This window comes from Saimiri boliviensis, chromosome 8 (genome assembly GCF_048565385.1).
Source record: "Saimiri boliviensis isolate mSaiBol1 chromosome 8, mSaiBol1.pri, whole genome shotgun sequence".
Lineage (NCBI taxonomy): Eukaryota > Metazoa > Chordata > Mammalia > Primates > Cebidae > Saimiri > Saimiri boliviensis.
In genome coordinates, this window is record NC_133456.1 from 28,253,524 (window position 1) to 28,272,385 (window position 18,862).

The window sequence follows — 18,862 nt, forward strand, 5'->3', positions numbered from 1 at the left end:
CTCCGGCCTCCTGGGCCTTCCCAGCCTCTCCCCATCCAGGTTCCCAGGGGCTGTGCTAGGAGAGTTCTGCGGTAGGCCTGATTTCATTTTCAGTGGCAACGGGTAAAAATTCAGTGGCAACTTTGGAGTTGAGACCTGCCCAGATACATTACATACCCTGGAAATCTCTCCATGGCTCCACTTCCTGAAGATCTAGTATTTGTGATCCTGTGTTGATAACCCAAAATGCCAGCGGCCCTTTCCCCAGAAACTTAGGGTTTAAGTTAGTGACATCCTAACCCTCCCCTTCTCAACAGCTGCACCTGCCAAAAACAAAAACAGCTAAAATGACATTACTGAAAGTCAAGCTGCCCGGCTCACAGGACCAAGGGAAAGACCAGAGGCTGGGCACCCATGGCTTGTCCTGTACCAGGGCCATCCCCTGTGAGATGCAGATGGTGGGGCCAGGCCCTCCATACCCGCTCCCCTTCAGCTCCTGGGAGGTGGGGGTTCCAAGAATGAGGAAAGACTGTTTGCTCACCCACCTCCACAAGAAACTGCATGGGAGTGAGCGGCCAGCCTTCCACCCTCCTCCGCCACTTGCTGATGCCCTCCCTCTCTCAGAGAAATTGATTTTTTTCTCCCAGTTTTTATTGAAGTGTTACCGATGTACAATAAACTACATATACTTAACGTGTTTAATTTGATAAGTTTTCACATATGTCCACACTTATGAAACCTTTGCCATGATTTTTTAAAGTGAACTTCTCATTGCCTCCAAATGTTTCCTCATGCCCCTTTATAATCCAACACCTCCATCCCCTGTCCCATGCCACTGCTGACCTGCTTTCTGTCCTTGGATTTTGCATTTTTTAGAATTTCATTGAAATGGAGTCATCTAATATGTACTCTCTCCTTGTCTGGTTTCGTGTGTGTGTGTGTGTGTGTGTGTGTGTGTGTGTGTGCGTGTTTGAGACAAGAGTATTGCTCTGTCTCCCAGGCTGGAGTGCAGTGGTGTGATCATGGCTCACTGCAGCCTCAACCTCCCAGGCTCAAGTGATCCTCCCACCTCAGCCTCCCGAGTAGCTGGGACTACAGCTTGATCTCTTTCATTCAACATAATTATTGTGAGATTTGTCCCTGTTGCAGTGCCCTCAGTAGTTCATCCTTTCCTGTTGCTGAGTAGTGTTCCATTGTGTGGATACATCACAATTTGTTTATTTACTCACCTGTTGATGGACATTTGGGTCGTTTCTAGTTTGCAGCTATTGTGAATGAAGCTGCTTTGCAAATTTGTGTACAAGATTTTGTATGGGTATGTGGTGTCTCTCAGGGACATACCCAGGAGGAGATGACTAGATCCTAAGGGAAGTGTATGTTTAACTTTTTAAGAAACTGCTAAACTGTTTCTAGAAGGTTCTGTGCCACCTGTCATGTGTGAGAGTTGCAAGTTGCTCCACATTCTTGTCAAGACCAGTTCTTGGGATGTGATGTCTTTTTATTTTTGGCTGTTCTAATAAGTGTAGTGTCTTTGGCTTTCGTGAGATGTTTAAAACCTCCTAGGATGGGAATGGAATACCATATAATTATAGAAAATGATAAAGAAGCTCTTCAGTTCTGTCTTATGAGAGATACCAAGATGTGTTGTTAAGTTAAAAAGATGCCAATCATTTTGTATAACATGTTTTCATTTACTTTTCTAAGAAGTAAATAAATACCTGTTTGCTTCTATATGTTACACGCGTAGATCATCTGTGGCAAGATGAACAAGAAACTGAAACTATGCTGCCACTGAGGAGAGATGCTTGGTGGCTGGGGGGTGGGGTGGGAGGGAGACTTTCATACTCTTTGGTACCTTTTAAATTTTGTGCCATGTGAGTGTATCATTTATTTGAAAAATAAATGAAATGTTTTAAAAACTCACAAACTCATGAGAACTCCTTGTTGACTCCTGGCTGTCAGGCAAGAACATCATCATTGCCAAGCTGAGAAATAGGAGGCATCTTGTTCGTAATGATCTCCAGGAACTCCAAACACTCTTTCTCTGTTAGCTGCCAGCTTCTGGTGGGAACCTGAGCATCAGCACAGTCATGTACCAAGAGGTCATTTAGTCTGTGTTTGTTGAATGAATGCATGAATGTTCACCCCATGTTGTCTTTTCTACCACACAGAAAAGAAGAGTGGCGGGAAGAGTGAGTACCTTCTGCCCGTGGCTCCCAGCAAGCCCACTGCACCCATCTTCCTGCAGGGCCTCTCTGATCTCAAAGTCATGGATGGAAGCCAGGTCACTATGACAGTCCAAGTGTCAGGTCTGTCTCTGCAGCTCTTTCTCAGGGATTAACATGAAACTGGTATCGGTTGCGATGGGTATTGTTCCTCGAGGACCTGCTCAGATCATTGATCCACCAGAAAATCAGATGGGACTTTCAGGCGATGGACCAAAAGAAATGGAGACTCTTGTCCTCTCTTTTCTGCCTTCTCTGGGTAGGATTTTCTGGATTCATGATTAAATGGTCCAGAGAAAGACGATGGCCATATAGCTAGAGCAGTGAGAGATTAATTGGAAAATAGAGTGTGGCCAGTGTAGCCGGGAGGTTTTGAAGACAAAACCAAATTATGTGAGAACTTCTCAAATCTCGGAAGATGTTCTCAGTTGCTCTACTCAGATTTTAAGGTGGGAGGATAGAGCAGAGGTTCTTCTAAAACAGAGTCAGGGAAATGAGCAAGTGGTTAGTATCCTGGTCTGAGATATCACAGTGCTTGCTAGAGGTGAGTGAGAGGAGCCCAGAGAAGATCTTAGCACAGCGCTCATGGCTGAGGAGCCAGAGTTTTCCATTGAGTGCTTAAGTGGTAGTTGGCCACTGATCAGTGCCTCTGACAGTCTGAAGGTTACTTTCCTAGTTTTTTAGTCCCCCTTGAGCTGCATAAGCAAAAAAGATGGGCTGTCAGAGAACCTGTGTACTTGCCCTTTTAGGGATGCTCCGATGGACTCCCTGCTCCTGCAGGCCATCCTTTGGTGGTTCTAGGTAGAGGGCTGGGTCCCCTCCCCTGTCCACACTCACTGTGCTACACACTGAGTCCTTGAGTTGAAAGAGATTGGAAGTGCTTTGCACCTGCCCTCCAGGTATTTGATGTCTAACCCGTGGCAGACATGTCATGCGCTCTCCTGAACCTCTCCTGGGCCTGGTATCATACAGCCTGCCTCAGTGGCCTCCTTCAGGGCCCTTGCTCCTCTAAAGTAGAGCCTAATGGCTCAGCTCTTACATCAGAGGAAAGCTTCACAGACGCCCATGGTTTTATGCTCCAACAAATCCCTAGAAACTGCTCAGAAAAGTAGACTAGTAAAAACTGAAAATGCTATTCACCAAGGGCCATGTTTGGAAATCGTGCTCAAGTTGGTGCCTGTCTTGACCCTGGGATGACATTTGTGCGATAGCAAAATGAAATGCTACCTGAGGTCTCTTTCTGCTGAAAATTTGCAAGGGAGTTAGCATTGCCTAGATCTGGGTGCCCCATGTGAAGCAGCGCAGAGCAGAAAACACATTCAGTTTCGACCCAGGAGTCCAGCTACCACTTAGGATTATCAAGCAGCTTGAATTCTGATTTTAAAAACTATTCTTCCTGATGATGAAACCTTTCTGTTTCATCTCTGAAATCCTATTTTTGTGTCTGGGTTCTTAGTGTTTTCCCCAAATCTTATGTTAAATAATTCTGATGAACATGTATGGAGTGTTTCCTTTGTGCCAAATGCTCTAATCTGCTGTCCTAATGGGCTGCTAAGGGAGGTTTGATTGATTCATTTTGTCCTCCCAAGAAACACATGAGGTAGATCGTGTTAGCATTCCTATTTTACAGATGGCGAAGGTGAAGCATAGAGAGTTGTTGGAGCGTTTCATACAATATCACTGTATTAAGTGCAGAGTTGCTGCATGGCCAGGGAAGGACCAGTCCTTCCTATTAGGGATAGGACCTATTCCCCTAACCAGTCCCCCTTCCCCTCCTCCTGTTTCAGGGAATCCACCCGCTGAAGTCATCTGGCTGCACAACGGGAATGAGATCCAAGAGTCAGAGGACTTCCACTTTGAACAAAGAGGCACTCAGCACAGCCTTTGTATCCAGGAAGTGTTCCCAGAGGACACGGGCACATACACGTGCGAGGCCTGGAACAGCGCTGGAGAGGTCCGCACTGAGGCCGTGCTCACAGTGCAAGGTGAGGCTGACCCGCTCAGTGCAAGTGGGAAGGAGGTGCGGCTGCAGCCTCTCCAAAAGTGATTTGGAGGCAGGGGAATCACATGAACCTACTCTGTTCCCACTGTGCTGGGGACCCTCTGGTCCCTCAGTCCCACCCCAGCCCCAGAGGCCATCTCCCTGTCCAACATTGCAAGCTCTGGCAGAGTGGGGCTGCCCTTCCCAGCTTTCTTAAGTCCCTGCCTTCTCTGGGTTACTTGTGCCAGGCTGCATAAAGTACTAAGAGGGAAATCTGTAATACACTTAACAATCTGGCAGAAATAGCTTTTGAGGTAAGTTATGGGCTTGCCATTAGATAATGTATTTAAGAGGAGAGGCAAGTTAGGCACACATGAAGTGAGTGGCAATCCTTAATCACACACATGAGATGCAGATCATTAGCACCTGGCTCGGTGCCCCTGGGCCTTCTGGGCTACCTTCCCTTACTTTGGATATACAGTCATGTTAATATCCTCTGAGAGTGTATACAGGATGGATGTGCAACGAGAAGGATGTGCTACATTTGTGTATCCAATCGCAGTGATTTCTAGACAAGCTGTTACTTGGGTAACATGCTATCTTCCGACCCCTCACCACCATGGAGAATTGAGTGAAGGAGGCCTGCAGAGGGGCCTCCCTGTTTAGCTCTGCCCTTTGCCACTTTCCAGAGCCTCACGACGGCACCCAGCCCTGGTTCATCAGTAAGCCTCGCTCAGTGACAGCCTCCCTGGGCCAGAGTGTCCTCATCTCCTGCGCCATAGCTGGTGACCCCTTTCCTACTGTGCACTGGCTGCGAGATGGCAAAGCCCTCTCCAGAGACACTGGCCACTTCGAGGTGCTTCAGAATGAGGATGTGTTCACCCTGGTTCTAAAGAACGTGCAGCCCTGGCATGCCGGCAGATATGAGATCCTGCTCAAGTGAGTCTGCATGTCCTGCCAGCCTCCCTTAACCCTTCCCTCCAAATTCCTAGCTTCCTTAACCCGGGTCTGAGAAGCTAGAAGCAGCACAAACCCATGTGGGGCTTGGACTTCCATGTAAAGCAAGTGCAGGCTCGGTGCTGCTCACAAGCTTTTGCTTCTCCTACTTCAGTACAGCAAGTGCCCACTGAGAACCTTCCCTGTTGAGCTCAGGTACCCAGAATCCTCTGTCTTGTTACATCCTTGTTCCCCTGTTGTGTGGCGTATGGTGAGTATGAAGGAAGGAGGAATGGATTAAAGTTGGAAAAGCAGGGGGATGGAGGGAATGTGTGTGTTACCGATTGCTGTGTAACAAATTACACTGGAACTTAGCAGCTTGAAACAACATTTATCATCTCCCAGCTGGGAATTTGGAAGCAGCTTAGCTGGATGATTTTGACGTTGCAGTCAAGCTGTCAGCAGGGGCTTCAGCCTCTGAAGGCCTGACTGACATTGGGGGACCCGCTTCCAAGTTTCACTCCCATGACTGCGGCAGGAGGGCTCAGCTCCTCACTGGCTGTTGGGGGGGGCCTCGGCTCCTCACTGGCTATTGGTTGGAGGTGGGTGGACTCAGCTCCTCACTGGCTGTGGGGTGGGGGGGGGGGGCGTCGGCTCCTCACTGGCTATTGGTTGGAGGTGGGTGGACTCAGCTCCTCACTGGCTGTTGCGGCGGGGCGGGGGCTCGGCTCCTCACTGGCTATTGGTTGGAGGTGGGTGGACTCAGCTCCTCACTGGCTGTTGGAGGGGAGGGGGGCCCGGCTCCTCACTGGCTGTTGCGGCGGGGCGGGGGCTCGGCTCCTCACTGGCTATTGGCTGGAGGTGGGTGGACTTAGCTCCTCACTGGCTGTGGAGGGGGGGGGGTGTCGGCTCCTCACTGGCTATTGGCGGGAGGACTTGACCTCTCACTGGTTGTTGGTGGGTAGACTCGGCTCCTCACTGGCTGTTGGCGGGAGGACTCAGCTGGCAGATATGAGCCGTCGGCTCCTCACAGGCTGTTGGTGGTGGAGGGGAGCGGGCCTCAGCTCCTCACTGGCTGTTTGCCGGAGGACTTGACTTCTCACTGGTTGTTGGTGGGGAGACTCGGCTCCTCACTGGCTGTTGGCGGGCGTTGGGGGTGGGGGCCTCAGCTCCTCCCTGGCTGTTAGTGGGAGGACTCAGCTCCTTGCCCTGTGGACCTCTCCGTGGGGCTGATTGAGTGTCTTTACCGCATGGCAGCTGACTTCCCCAGAGCTAGTGATCCAAGAGGGAGCCCAGCTTGGGGCATGCAGTGTCTTCTGAGACCTGCTCTTGGAAGCCACACACCATCACTTCTGACTTTGTTAGAGTGAGTCACTAAGTACAGCCCATTCTCAAGGGGAGATAAATTCAGTTCCATCTCTTAGAGAGAAGGATTTGCAGACGTTTTTAAACCACCACAGGAAGTTAACTTTTCAGTGGGGAAGGTATGACTTTTTTCTCACCTTTTCAGGTGACAAGGGAAGGTCAGCTCCGTGAAGCACACTGTCACATTCCCAGGCCTAGAACAGTGTCTAGCCCATAGTCCACATTTGATAGCTATTTATTAAAGGAATGTGCTTCAGAAATGCTCTTTTACCTTGAAAATGCTCTGTCTCTTAAAATTCTATGCCAACCCTGGACTGATGGAGACAGGATGCCTTCTGTGGGTCCTGGGGTTGGTGTAAGCATTGAAGAAGAGCATTTGTCTGCCCCTCACCTATTCTACAAATAGGAGGTCGTGCCACACCCTGAGGATGGTTAGAGCTGTCCTGGCCTGGGTGCCTGACCGCTTTGCAAGGGGCTTTCTCTTCTTTACTTTACCATCTCCCCATACTGAGCCCATTATGTTCACAGCTCTGAGCTACAAATAGGCTCTAGAGCTAAATTCCAAGGCTGCTATAAAAGCTGATACCTACCCCATCCCCTTAGGTCCTTTGTGACCATGTGCTTTATGCTTGTATCAGTTATCTTTTGCTGCATAACAAACCACCCAAATTCTTGATAACAATTAAAAATAGCTAGTTGGGCTTTTTTTTGAAGTAGTTTTATTATTTCTTAGGAATCTTTGGGTCTCCTAGAAAGTTCTGCTGATTTAGGCAAGGCTAATCTCAGCTGAGCTGAATGACATGCCTGTTGTGGTCAGCTGACGGGATGCTTTTGAGCTGCTGGTCACCCTACTATTATTAGCAGTATGCTCAGAACACATCAACGGCCTTTGTCTTGTATTTGAACTGGTTATTACTCCAAAATGGAGAGAAGGTGCATGCCTACTCCCTAGGTCAGTACAAAGAAGAAACTGATGATGTGTGAGAATACCTGGTGATGATCTTGTCTGTATAGAAGGAGTAGCACGTTGAGATAATGCTTATGTTACTCAAGCCAGACCTCCTATAGGCGATGAGCTGGTTGTGGGATTTTGATGGGAAAGGAAGGCTGAGTCTTGGCCAATGTGATAAGGCTTAACTGTTGAGTAGGCCAAGCAAGAAAGGGTCGGGTGGGGGCAGAGCCAAGCAAAAGGCTGTGGGAAGTTTGCCAGGCCAGAGAGGAGGCGTGCACCCGGAGGTCAGTAGGCAGACTGTCTGGGGCCAGCTAGGGACAGTCATAAAATTTAGACTGTCCCAGCTGGAAGGGGCTTCAGAAGTTATCTAGCCTCATCATCATTTAATAATGGGGGAAACTGAGGTCTCAGGGTCATGGACTTGCTCATGGCCACCCAAAGGCAAGTAACACAGCCCAAGTTCAAGTCCTCATTTTTTGACTTAAATCAGATGCTCTTCCATCCCTTATGGCTGTGCATGGGGAGTTTCTCACATGCACGGGGAATTGGAAGGACCTGGGAAACCACACTAGATCCTCCACCTGTGCAGCCTTTGCCTCTTTTTCTTCCCCAGAGTCCAGCCTCTTCCTTCCTTTGGGAGGCCACTGCCTTGGCCTTAGCTTTGTCCCCAACTGAGAAGCAGCAAATCAGTGGAGAGTTTCCTGAGGGTATGTGGCAGGCCTGCCAGAGACCTCGCTCCTCCAGCAGCATAGACCCAGGGCCGGGTGCCTTTCGAGGGAAACGACTGGATGGCTGGGAGGAAGCTGGGGGTCCAGTGTGCGGGGGCAGCGGGTGGGCAGATCCTGCCTGTCCCTTTTAGGGTTGTGAGGCAGGTATGGGTGAGTAGTTTCTGCCTCTCTTCCCTTCCAAGCTCTTGTCTACTGTACCAAAAGGGGAAATAACAAAAAGCTCAAAATTCCAGCTGTAATACTTGAAAAAATTGACACTTGCTAGGAAATTAGTTTCTTAAACTGATTTTTACATATAAAACCCATCCAAGAGGTAAATGATTCAGGGTAGGACAGGATCCAAGGCTTTGTAACCAAAGAGCAGAGCTCTTATTCAGGGCTTAGTAAGCAGAGGCAAAAGGACTCTGTGAAAGTTTCAGCATATAGGATGAGAGTCCCGTATGCTCTGTGACAGTTCCTGGGATGGGGCCTAATCTTCAGCCCCAGCCCTGATTTTGTAACTGGGTGTGTAAAGATGTCAAAGATGGCCCCAAGACCCTGTTCCAGCAGCTTAGGTGATCTGACATGTGGGTCCCAGGCAGAAGGCCACTATGAACTTTATAGGCTGCAGATGAACCCATGGTTTGCCTTAAAGGCCCAGCAGAGATTGAAGTGTGTGGCTGTAGGAACAGTTACCATTAGATCACCCCTGACACCGGATGATCCACTTAATGGGTCAGCCTTGGTATCCCAAGTCCTCCACCTTCTTCTGACCCCTTAGACTGATGTATGCCACAGGGTAAGGCCCGGAGTGGATTAGGCAGGAGCCCTCCAGAGACTTACCTGAGTCTGTGCTCCCCACCTTGAGCACAGGTCATGGAAAGTGACAGAAGCCCCTACCTGCCCTTACAATGGGGAGAGATGGCTTACTCCAGTTCAGGGCACAGGGCTGGCTACCGCCAAAACCTCTGAGGAGTCCAGCTGGGGTAGAGCAGCCACCTGGGCAGTGTCTGCTCCTGATGTTTGCATCTGGGCTGTGTTCTACTGGTGATAGGAGGAAACTCCACTGAGGAGATGCTGAAAGGGCTGCCAGGCAAACACAGCCCTTGGGCTCTCATCTTCCTGCTCCATGTCAACCCAGGCACTACAAGGCTGTGCTTAAAAGTAGGAAAAGAGTGGCCTGACACTGGCCAGCAGCCTGGCAGAAGCAGGGTTATTCTCACATGGTTATTCTGCAAGCTCACCCAAAGCCCATAAGCATTTTTGAGTGTTGAGAGCCCAGGATGCACTGAGGACCTCTTAGTCTTCTCAAGGCCTGGCACCCATGAGGTTTCTGATTGCTGTTTGTTGAGCAAAGGAACACCCTGAACTCAAAATTCTCCAGACATGAGACTCCCTCCGCCTTGAATCTGTGCCCTCTGAGAGCCTGAGTGTTGAGGAGGGTGGCTGGGAGAGGACAGACTATGGGAGGCATGGCCGGGGAGGAGAGGGGAGGGAAAGAGCTAAGGCAGCCAGGAAGGCACCTGAACCAGCACAACCTGGGACAGCATGAGGGAGCTGGGGAGAAGGACGAAGGAGAGGCGAGCCCAGCAGGTGAGAGGAGAGCTGGACAATAGCAACAATTGACTTCTCCTTGCTTTAAATGAATGCCAGCACCCAAGGGTGGGCAGCGCCCCAGAACCCCTGAGAATCCTGTGCTAAGCCATGGGCTGCCAGTGTCCATCCATGGCGAGGGAGGCCAGGAGGAGTGAGTGGGAGACCTACACATGCCAGCAGAATGTACAAGAAGGCATGCTCAGATGCCTGCCCACGTGGGTATAACTCATATGTGCACATATTCCCAAACACGGACCTGCAGGTACAGGTGCCCACCAGCTAGACCAGTGTATATGTGCATCACGTGAATGGCTGATATATACATATGTGCGTGGACACACAAATATCCCAGACCAGATTTGTACTGATAAGCACAGTAGGGTGGGGTGCAAAGGTCATAGGGTCACAGGTCCCAGCCCTTCCCCCCACTAGCAAGCTCTGTGAGTTTAGGCAAATTATATAACCTTGACCTTTAGTAGCAGTATTTTTAAATAGAGGTAGGGTTTTCCTGTGTTTCCCAGACTGGTGTCAAACTCTTGAGCTCAAGCAGTCCTCCCACTTGAGCCTCCCAAAGTGTTGGGATTACAGGCATGAGCCACTGCACCCGGCCTACTTCACCTTTATAAGCCTCATTTTTTTTTTTTACCTTACAAAAACAGTGCTAACTCTAATGTCACAGAGCTGTCCTAAGATTAAATGAGATGGCTCATGTAAAGACTCTGTCACAGAGCTTGGCACATCTGCTGTTGGGTCTGAGTGCTAGTGAGACAGCATTTCCAGGGGCATGAGTGGGAGTTCTGTGGTCAGAGACCCTAAGGGTCCCACCCTAGGGCCCCTTTCCTTATCTTTAAATTGGGCATGGCAGTACTCTATACCTCTCTGACATGCTGTGGATTTCAAGAAAGAACTGGGGGTGGGCGTCATGAAAGCTGGAGGGTGCTGTATGAAATGCGATTGTGATAACCATCACAAGTTGCCTCTGGCTCTCAGACCTGCTCCCACCCCTTCCCCTTGCCTGAGCAGAATCTTCTTGGCTGGTCAGAGCTCAGAAATGCCAGCAGGTGGCAGCCTTATGGGGTTGGAGGGACGATCTGCTGCAAATCCACTGTGCTGCCGCCAGGGAGGGTACAGCCCCTCCTTGAGCAGAGGGCCTGAGCTTCTGTGCACCAGCAGGAGATGGAGAAGGTTTATGGACATGAAGAATCCAGAGCCCTCCCAACCTGAAGGAAGAAGAGAAAGGGCCACTCATGTGGGAAAACACTTGTTAGGTTTTTAACACAGAAAGTTCTGATCTCAGAGCATTATCAATGAGTGGGTGTTGAGGGTGCTTCCATTCCTGTGCAGGAGAGGGAAAGGAACTACCTCTGTGTTAAGGGATCGTGGAGTCAGTCAAGGTCACTGGGCGGGGCCACCACCAGAGCCTGTCTGTCTAGACCTAGCTGCTCCATCACAGTCCCAGCAGGATTAGCCTTCCTCCTTCTCCTTTTATTGGTTGGTTGGTTGGTTGGTTGGTTGGTTGATTGATTATATTATATACTTACAGAGTGTTCCTACTTCTGGATGCCTGCCTTATCGGTTGTCCAGAGATTCTTTTTTCTTCTTCTTTTTAAATAAGAACCGAGAAAATAAAGGGTGACCACAGAGTGGGAGGGTCCTGCCCTAAATCTAAATCTGGGGTGAATGTCACAGTCAAGCTGGTGACTTCCATCTTCCCTGGTGGCCAGCAGCCTGTGATCAAGTCCACAATGAACAGGCCCTTTGCCCAGAGTGCCTCTTGATCTTTATTGATCTTTGGAATTCCTCAGGAACCGGGTTGGCGAATGCAGTTGCCAGGTGTCACTAATGCTACAGAACAGTCCTGCCAAAGCCCTCCCGAGGTGAGTGTCCCCAGGAGCTGCCCCACCTGGCCGTGCCCCCATCCCCACCTTCCTCCTGGCCCTCACAGCCCCAGCCCAGCAGCCCTAGATTGTTTGTGTCCTGCAGATGAGGCTGCCAAAGCCAGAAGGGAGAGATTGGAAGGGGAATTAGGGAGGGAGAGCAGGGGAAGGAGGGGGTGATTTTTTTTTGTACACACCCTTATAAGGCTACTGAAGTCATTACCGATGTAATAAACCAACTAAGCAAGCGAGCGCCTCTCACCAATGTTCCCTTCTATAAACACAGCCTGGCTGCGGCCCCCCCTCCCCTCCCGCTCCCCTCTACCCTCCCAGCCTCAGGGATTTGCTCTCCCCTGACGTTTCTTTCTTACCCAGCCCCTTTTCCTCCTGCTACTTTCCTTTTTCCCTTCACTGGCTGCAGGGGGAGGGAGCCTGCCAGCTGTGAGGGCCTCTGTGGTGGAGGAGTTGGTGCTGATAGTGGTGGTGGTGACCACTATGGGACCCTGAGGCCTGGCTGGCCAGCAAGAGGGCAGGGTTGGCCAGAGGAGGAAGACGGCGAGGACGTGCGAGGGGTGCTGAAGAGGCGCGTGGAGACGAGGCAGCACACTGAGGAGGCGATCCGCCAGCAGGAGGTGGAACAGCTGGACTTCCGAGACCTCCTGGGGAAGAAGGTGAGTACCAAGACCCTATCGGAAGACGACCTGAAGGAGATCCCAGCCGAGCAGATGGATTTCCGTGCCAACCTGCAGCGGCAAGTGAAGCCAAAGACTGTGTCCGAGGAAGAGAGGAAGGTGCACAGTCCCCAGCAGGTCGATTTCCGCTCCGTCCTGGCCAAGAAGGGGACTCCCAAGGCCCCTGTGCCTGAGAAGGTGCCACCGCCAAAATCTGCCACCCCAGATTTTCGCTCAGTGCTGGGCGGCAAGAAGAAATTACCAGCAGAGAATGGTGGCAGCAGTGCTGAGACCTTGAATGCCAAAGCAGTGGAAAGTTCCAAGCCCCTGAGCAATGCACAGCCCTCAGGGCCCTTGAAACCCATGGGCAGTGCCAAGCCTGCTGAGACCCCGAAGCCCACAGGCAATGCCAAGCCTGCCGAGACCCCGAAACCCACAGGCAATGCCAAGCCTGCTGAGACCCCGAAGCCCACGGGCAATGCCATGCCTGCTGAGACCCCGAAGCCCATGGGCAATGCCATGCCTGCTGAGACCACAAAGCCCACGGGCAATGCAAAGCCTGATGAGACCCTGACATCCACTAGCAAAGAAGAACTCAAGAAAGATGTTAAGAATGATGTGAACTGCAAGAGAGGGCACATAGGGACCACAGATAATGAAAAAAGATCAGAGAGCCAGGGGACAGCCCCAGCCTTCCAGAAGAAGCTGCAAGATGCTCATGTGGCAGAGGGCGAGAAGCTGCTGCTCCAGTGCCAGGTATCTGCTGACCCCCCAGCCACCATCACCTGGACGCTGAATGGAAAGACCCTCAAGACCACCAAGTTCATCATCCTCTCCCAAGAAGGTAAATGAGTGTGGGGGTTGGGGAAGAAGGGGCCTCTGTACCAGGGCCACTGCTAGCTCATGGAGCCTTGGTCTCACTGCCCCTGTTAGCAGCCCATACCCTGGGTGGGAGTGCTGGGCCCCTGTCTCCTGCTCACTCAAGGATAGGTCCCCTGCTCAGGGTCCCTGGGTACATACACCATGGCTGGGGCTAAGGGCTGGGATCATGGTCTTTGTGGAACGTGCCCACATCTCGGTATCTGTCTGGCAGACTCATGGCACCCCCATCTGTGGCTCCCCAGAGGAGACCTGAATCTGACTTGATTCCCAGCTCCGGCATAGAGAGGGCTCTGTTCACAGGCTTGGAGGTGGGGGACAGGGAGGCTGGAGCCAGGAGGAGCTCCGAGTCAGGAGCTGTTTAGAGCAGCGTCTTGGGTTTGGGGAAGGGTGTACAGTGATCAGGTGGCACGGAGCTCTGAGTTGGGGTCAACAGTAACTTAAGTCTTGATAGCATGGTGGGTTTGAAGGGATCTGTGGGCAAAGCCAAAATCCTAAAACAGCCCCTACAGCACACACTCATGGGCAGACAGAGCTGCTTGCTTCCTAATTTGGATGAGACTTTTGTTTGCTGGTATTTCACATTCTTGGATGGTGGGGTGGGGGGTGGGGGCAAATCCTTCCATCTGTGTGGACTTTTGGGGTCTGGAGTTTTCAGATGGGCCAGTTTATACTTGGAGAAGAGATAGGGGTGACACAGGAGTATTTTCTCTGGACCCTCAATTTGGTTTGAAGTGCTTTTGTAAATCCCAAGTCTGGGTGGGAGCTCCAAAGCCAGCCAACCTCCTTACCCCACTCTGGTGGCCAGCGGAGGGATAGGTTGCCAGGGCAGGATAGAGTCCTGCCTGAGCTGATGCTGGTGGCTCTAGCCAGGGCAGGGTACAAAGAAGCTCCCAGGAAGTGACATTTCACCCTTGAGGGGCAGAGGGCAGCCACAGAAGAGGCTGGAGTGGACAGGTCCTGTCAAATCCAAGTCAGCTGAGACATCGGAGAGCCCTCCCCGTGGGCAGCTCCCTCACTGTCCCCTGGCAGGACTCTCCCCACTCCCTCCCTCACCTTCTAACGCTGCCTGCCTTCCCCTCACAAGGGGGAATGGAGCATTTGAAGATGGCAGAATCCCTCTCTCCCAGTAAGGGTCTGTCTTCTCTCTACATCTTGGACAGCACATCTGGAGCTGCTGAGCATGTTGAATCTCAGTGCTGAAGGAGTGAACGGGACACTGGCTGGCAGAAAGAAAAGTGTGTTAGTTTCTGCTATGTGTTGACGCAGTAACTTTTCCATGTGGATGTCCTCAGATTGGCAGGGTCCTCCAGAAGTCAAATCCTCCATCCCCCACCTCTGCTGGCTCAGCCCCCCTCCCCTGAGGCATGGGGATTATTGGGCTGGGGTGAGATGTCCAGAGGAGTAGATACCACAGCCTGTCCTGCCACCCCTGTGGGGCTCTCCCACTTGGAAAGTTCTTGGTAAAACTGATCAGAAACCTTGACTGGGAGCATTTCCCAGGTCGCCCTGTGGTGATCTCTTGGAGCAGGATGCAGGGTGGCGTCCAACATCCTCAGGACATGTGCAGCCACACAGGCCTGCACAATGGGAGGTGTGTGGCTGCTCCGGCCTCAGGAAAACTGACGTTAAGTCCGCTGGGGGCAGTTGCTCTTGGGCTTGCATGAGGTTTAAACCCAGAGCCATCAACAGCTACTTAGAAACAATTCACTCAACTAAGAGATGCAAGGAAGACCCAGGCCTGGCCTCAGAAACCCTTCTGAGCCGTTGGTCTTCTTGTGCCCTGAGTGCCTGGAGTATGCTTTCCCTGCTGGCCCCTGAGTGGTAAAGAGCCTAGAGATCTTAGCCACTCCAGCCTCCCTTCCCATGGAAACTGTCCCAGAGGGAGCAGTTCAGATCCAGAGCAGCAGCAGAAGAAATGATCCAAGAAAAGCTGCATACAGAGAGGAGAGTGACCAGGAGCAGTGGGAAGGGATTCCAGAGAGAGCCCCAAATCACACTGTAAGACAGCTTCTAAATATTTTAAATTTTTGTTTAAAGAATAGCTGACATCTGTTGAACACTACATGCTAGACACTATCTTCGGCATCCTAAACTTTTCACCATTTAATCCTCCCAACGACCACTATACTGTCCACCTAACAGAGAAGTTACATACCTTGCTAAATGGAAGGTACTGGGAGTAACAGAGCTAGGATTTGAAGTCAGGTGGCTGAATTCCCTTGCCTAGACCACTGTGTTATATGACCTCTTAGTTAATTCCTATTATTCTATGAGAATACTGGTGGCAGCTGAGAATTTGTCTATCATTATGACTAATTTACTCCTCGATCTTGTTAACAATTGTCCAAAGGTTGAAACACTGACGGTGCCACCGGCCTGGCCAGGTTTCTGGTATTTTCTCTGCAGTGGTGGAAGCAGACCTTGAAATGAGCCTGTCTTGCTTCCATACAGGAGAGTGCGTTGTCTCAAAAATTAGCCCCACCTTCTGTCTCCTCACTCACCAAGACTTCAAGAGCCTGGTATATTTTTAAGGGGAAAGCTTATCTTAAGGCCTTGTCTGTCAGTCACTACTTGAGCAGTTCCCTCCACAGGGATTAGAGCAATCTGAGAGATGGAGTGGGTCTTCTTCTCTCAATAGATCTGGAAAGAGAAGACACATTTACAGTGGTAAAACTGTTAGAGCCAAGTGCTGACAAGTGCTTTGAGTGTGTTAGGAGGAGCTGCTGGAAGTGGGAAGAGAGGGAGCTGAGTGCTGGACTTTGATCTAAGCCCTGAAGGCAGGCCAGAGGGGATGGGCTTGGGGGTAGGGGGGCACAGCAGCAGAGGCATCCTGCTAACAGCTTGTTCTGGGCTGGAGAGGACGGCATGGCCCCAGTTTCATCCTATCTCCTGCTAAGGAACTCCAGTCTTAAGGCAGTAGGAAATCATGCAAGATTTTAGAATGACAAGCACTGTACATGAAGCTCAGTTTAGGGGTTTTGGTGGAGTCTGTGCCTAGAAGAGAAATACAGAGCCCACTGAAGAGGTCAGGGTGGAAGACAGCAAGGCCTTGACTAGGATAGTGGCCAGGACCACAGACAGGAAATGACCAGTTCGAGAAGCAAGGACAGAAGTCATGGCATCTGTTGCCTGGCTGGGAAGAGCAGGATAAGGGTTGGGGGTAGGTAAAGAAGATGAAGAAATGGAAGACCACTAAGTGTGGGTGTCTGAGTGGCTGGGGTCACAGTGTTACTGTCAGTGGGAGTGAAGAAGCTGGTGGTTGGAGGGGGTTTATAGGGGAAGGTGAAGGAATGGCTTGCTGGCCAACCATCCTGCGTCCTTCACACGCAGCTCAGCATCTGCCCTGCCCCCAGCTTCCTGACTTGCAGCCCTTCTTGCTCCGCTGCACTGATCCCCATCCTGTCAGCTCTGCTACAAACAAGATTCACTTCCTTTAGGAGGCCTTCCTGTTGTCACTCACCTTTGACCATGAGATTCTTGTACTGTCCCCTCCCCATCAACCTGTGTATCTGCGTGCACCTACTGTTAGTGGTAGCTCCGTTTATAGGGGACTTCTCCGATGTCTGTAGCTTAGATAGGGCTCATAGCCCACAGACCCCCCCCACAAACAGGATTACATCACCCCATTTAGTAAACCCCCTTTCATGCTGAGGAGAGCAGAAGTGGTATGGCAGTCATGGGCTGGAGTTGACCGCAAGTTGATTCTTGGCAGGACACAGCCACATGGAGGTCTCCTTACTCTTACCCCTAGAGCTGCAGGGCTGATGGGGTTCAGAGTTACTACCAGCTGGGCCTGCCCTCTGCCATGGGCAGCTAGGCCACCAAGTCTTTCCCCAGCCCTTCCTGCACCTGCCTCTGCTGAAGGGTGGGAGGCGGATGGCCCCAGGAGCTGAGGGGAGCTCTGTGGTGGGCTGAGAAGGGCTTTATCATTATGCTTTTTTTCCTGTCTCCAGGCCAGGCTCCTCCCCATGACAAAACTTTTCCCAGTCTAACAATGAGGATTCATTTTTGTTGCTGTTGTGAATAGGTAATTCATTTTTAATTGCCTTCAGGGTAGAATTTTGCAAAGGCTTTATAAAAACCTGTGTAAGTTTATCCTATGAAAAGTGGATTTATGCAGCGTGTATGATGAGCGTGACATTATTCTAGCCCATTTCATTGTGTGCATAATTCACTTGAAGAACTATGAATTTCCTTTTTTCTGAAACTGTTTATTATCTTTTTCAACAGGAAGTTATATTTGATTAAGTGTTTGTGACCTTTTCTTACATAGATCCTACCAGATCACCTGCTGCAGAAATATGCCTTCATCCGTCTCAGAATGACAAATATGTTTTACTGTGACTGCATTCCAGGCTCAGGAAAAACACTGGTGATAGACAGGGTCACTGCCCTCCGAGAGCTGGTGTGGGATGCAGGCATGCAAGTCAGCAATGGCCCTGTGAGCTGGGCTTTGACATGGAGGAGCTCAGAGTTGGGAGCACAGAAGAGGTCGCCAAGGCTGGAGGCTTAGGGGGAACAAGGAGGGCACCATGCCTGCGGGGGTGACCTGGACATGTGTGGTACTGTCTGGGCTTGCCAGGTGGGCTGGATCAGGCTGACTGAGGCAGCCCTGTAGCAGAACCTCCAGGAAGCTCCCTCCCTCCCTCCATCCACATCCCCTTCCTCCCCTCTGCCCAAAACTCAGAAAAGGAGAGCTGGGGGAGCTTCAGACCCAGGAGCACTTACTCCACCACAGTCTTGAGGGGCTCTCCCAGGCGGAGCTCTGCAGTACTGCTGACATCTCCCATCCCCCTTATCTCCCTCTCAAAACTCCCCACCAGGATGAGGCTTCTCAAAAAAAACCTCTGGGAAACAGTTTTTCTTCTGGAGGTCAAGAATGAACTGTCCCACAGGAAATACCAGATTCTTCAGCTGGGGTAGCCAAGCCTGCAAGCCTGCCAGGGGGGCCTCCCCAAGCCCATGCACATGGCCAGGGGTCCCGGCTCTGGGCAGGTTGGAAAAGCTGCCTGCCCTGTGCCTTGCCCTGGCCGAGGGGGCAGGGGCCGGGTCCACATACCCCACTACTCTCTGTGCACTGTCTTTGCAGCTTGTATCATTTTGACTTAAGGCTCAAGGCAGCTGAGGGACTGAAACAGAAAGAAAATCAAGGATTTGAACAGGATGTGTGTTGGGGGTGGGATATTTGTTCCCAAAGCCTTAGCCCCACCCTGACTTGAGGGAAAATTTCAATATGGGATTGGTCTCCGCTAAGCCTCTGAGCCCTCTAGTTGGGGACAGAGGTCATCTCAGCATTCTCCTGCCCACCCAGATGGATGGAAAATTCTCTCTCCAGGCCATGGTTATCCTCATTCCTCATTCCTGCACATCACAATTCTTACTCTTATGACCGACTTCATAAAAATCCAGCCTAAATCCTCTCCATTACAGTTTCTGCAAATTGTCTCCCAACCACAAAGGGAAAAGAACGGAGGGAAGCCTTCTCGAGGGTTGGGGTCTATGTAAGGGTATGGGAGGTTGGTAGTGCAGTGCAGATCAGCCCTCTTGCCCCAGGTGGTTTATAGGATGGTTTCTCTGTTTAAAGCATTACCCAGGTGGCAGGGAGTAAAGGGGAATATTACACCCTTACTTCCTCTTCCAGCCTTAGTGAGGTTTTCTGGGCAGAACTGATGTCATCCTTCCTCTTTCTAA

The 18,862-nt window shown here is 50.9% G+C and overlaps 1 protein-coding gene across 6 annotated transcripts in view; it reads left to right on the plus strand.

The window, feature by feature from the left end:
- The window catches only part of MYLK (myosin light chain kinase), a 224,195-nt gene that overhangs the window by 116,101 nt on the left and 89,232 nt on the right, over positions 1-18,862 (plus strand). For all 6 annotated transcript variants that reach the window (XM_039477689.2, XM_074404231.1, XM_039477688.2 and 3 more), the window contains 5 exons: positions 2,151-2,288; positions 3,992-4,189; positions 4,875-5,124; positions 11,547-11,618; positions 12,040-13,133. In XM_039477689.2, the coding sequence (XP_039333623.2) occupies positions 2,151-2,288; positions 3,992-4,189; positions 4,875-5,124; positions 11,547-11,618; positions 12,040-13,133 (1,752 nt within the window). The remainder of the gene's footprint in view (positions 1-2,150; positions 2,289-3,991; positions 4,190-4,874; positions 5,125-11,546; positions 11,619-12,039; positions 13,134-18,862) is intronic.